At 42.9% G+C, this 1,806-nt stretch overlaps 1 protein-coding gene across 1 annotated transcript; it reads right to left on the bottom strand.

Moving 5' to 3' along the window:
• Positions 1–300: 300 nt before the first annotated feature.
• LOC135701068 (uncharacterized) lies at positions 301–1,806 on the bottom strand. Its single transcript, XM_065221781.1, has 3 exons — positions 1,518–1,806; positions 1,126–1,453; positions 301–916 (listed from the first exon to the last, which is right to left on the bottom strand). The coding sequence occupies exons 1-3, from the start codon at positions 1,721–1,723 to the stop codon at positions 491–493; spliced, it is 960 nt and encodes a 319-aa protein (XP_065077853.1). The 5' UTR covers positions 1,724–1,806; the 3' UTR covers positions 301–490.

Raw genomic sequence — 1,806 nt, 5'->3', positions numbered from 1 at the left:
GTCAAAATGGCCGAATTTCAGCACAAACCTAGTTCATTGCCCCTAGCGAACAACTATGTAATGGTTTGTGAAATTCTGAAAGGTAAAATTTGAAATTCGTTTATTTTTTCGCTATTTGGCGTGGATTTACTCAACAACATCAACAGCTGTGTTTGCATCCATGCAACTTTTTGACAATGATTATTTGGTAGCCAAAAAACAGTAAAATAAGCGACTTTCAAGTTCACACTAAGTTAAACAGCAGAATAACAGCTGTCGCGGCATCGAATATGAGATAAGAGTTATCTCAAAAATTTAAAGTAGCTTGTACCCGTTTATATTTACGAAAAATGTTACACAGAAACAAATATGCCATCAAGTGATGAATCTTCAACTACAACTAAATCATCATTTATTTCAATACGACAGATCTACTGGAACAAGCCTAACAATTTCACATTTAAAAACAAACACATGATAATGATTTACACACTTCGCCACCTCCTCCAGACTAACCCGCCACTTTCTGTTCGATCCACTTGAGCATGTGATACACTGATTGTACCGACGAAATCCTGTAATCAGCATTGGTTTGTACGTTCTCATCCTTGCTCACTCTGAACGATCTTCCGAATCCCTTGATGGCGAGCATCACGTCCTCGTCGGTGGTGTCATCGCCGGCAAAGATCACCTTCCGAGTTTCCCAGTTGCTATCGAAGCACGACTTTAGGATCAGTTCCGCCGCTAGGCCTTTGTTCCACTTGATCGGTGGTTTGCCTTCTACGGCGCAGTGCGCTTGGTTGGCCCGGTAGCCATACGATTCGATGATCTGCTTTGCTCTGGCTTCCTTTTCCGGCACGAGCTTTGGATCCACTTGCCGATAGTGGAATGTGAGCGAGACCTTTTTGTTCTCCACCCAGGCTCCGTCGTGGGCGAGCTGAAAAAATGGCACAATGGATAATAATGAGAACAAATAGCACTCGGTACCGTATTTGTCTAACATTAAGTACATTTAAAATAAAATTTAGAAAAATCAACAGTCTTCTGATTTAAAACTCAATGCATTCCTGTTGAAGGTCAAAAGATGAGCGTAAGTTAGGCCTTAACAATGTAACAATGTGAAATAGACAACCTAACAGCTCTTACCTCTTTCGTCAGTTCATCCACCATATTTCCAAAATTATCGATCATCTCCTGGGAAATCCCTTGATTTTGCCTCGTACCATCCGGATACAGTACCTCCAGCCCATGGTTACCCGAGTAGACGATATTTTTGATTCCGGCCTTTGCCTTGACTCCATCAACGTCGCGGCCGGAAATAATCGTCACAAACACCCTTCCACTGTTGGCAATGTTCTCCAGGGTCTCCTTCATCTCCGGTGTCATGGCACTGAGATTCGGATGGGAGGTAAGCTCGGCCAGCGTTCCATCAAAGTCCAAGACCAGGGCGAACTCCCTCTCGTCGCCAATGTAACTGCATTTTTTTTTCGCACATCATAAATCATCACGTTTACGTTGTAAAATAGAGCAAATCTTACCTTCCCAGATACTGATCGAAATCCTCGAGTGACATCTTATCTCCACCGCTGTCGACTTTCAAGTGACTTAGGGCTCCGACCGGTACCGTCGTATTAACGCGCTCAACTTGGCAATTAGACGACACAATCAGACAGCTTAGAAAAACACTAATCATTAACGACCGTGCGATTCTGTTAGTTGTGTTGATATTATTGTGTTTCGTCATGACGATAGTAGTTTGCTCGCGCTTGAACCACAATGCTATTATTTTCAAATAAAGGACTCTCACGGTTCTCTCTCCAAGTACGG

This window comes from Ochlerotatus camptorhynchus, unplaced genomic scaffold (assembly GCF_037179485.1).
Source record: "Ochlerotatus camptorhynchus isolate MF236.1 unplaced genomic scaffold, CSIRO-AGI_Acam_v1.1 ptg000014l, whole genome shotgun sequence".
NCBI lineage: Eukaryota > Metazoa > Arthropoda > Insecta > Diptera > Culicidae > Ochlerotatus > Ochlerotatus camptorhynchus.
This window is presented reverse-complemented; position numbering and strand designations above follow the sequence as displayed.

What these genes read in the sequence shown, in the direction of transcription:
- LOC135701068 (XM_065221781.1), bottom strand. Translation starts at nt 1,723, where the DNA reads ATGACGAAACACAATAATATCAACACAACTAACAGAATCGCACGGTCG. An exon ending in TTCGATCAGTATCTGGGAAG is followed by an intron (nt 1,454 to 1,517) that starts GTAAGATTTGCT and finishes AAAAAAATGCAG; the next exon opens with TTACATTGGCGACGAGAGGG. An exon ending in TGGATGAACTGACGAAAGAG is followed by an intron (nt 917 to 1,125) that starts GTAAGAGCTGTT and finishes CCATTTTTTCAG; the next exon opens with CTCGCCCACGACGGAGCCTG.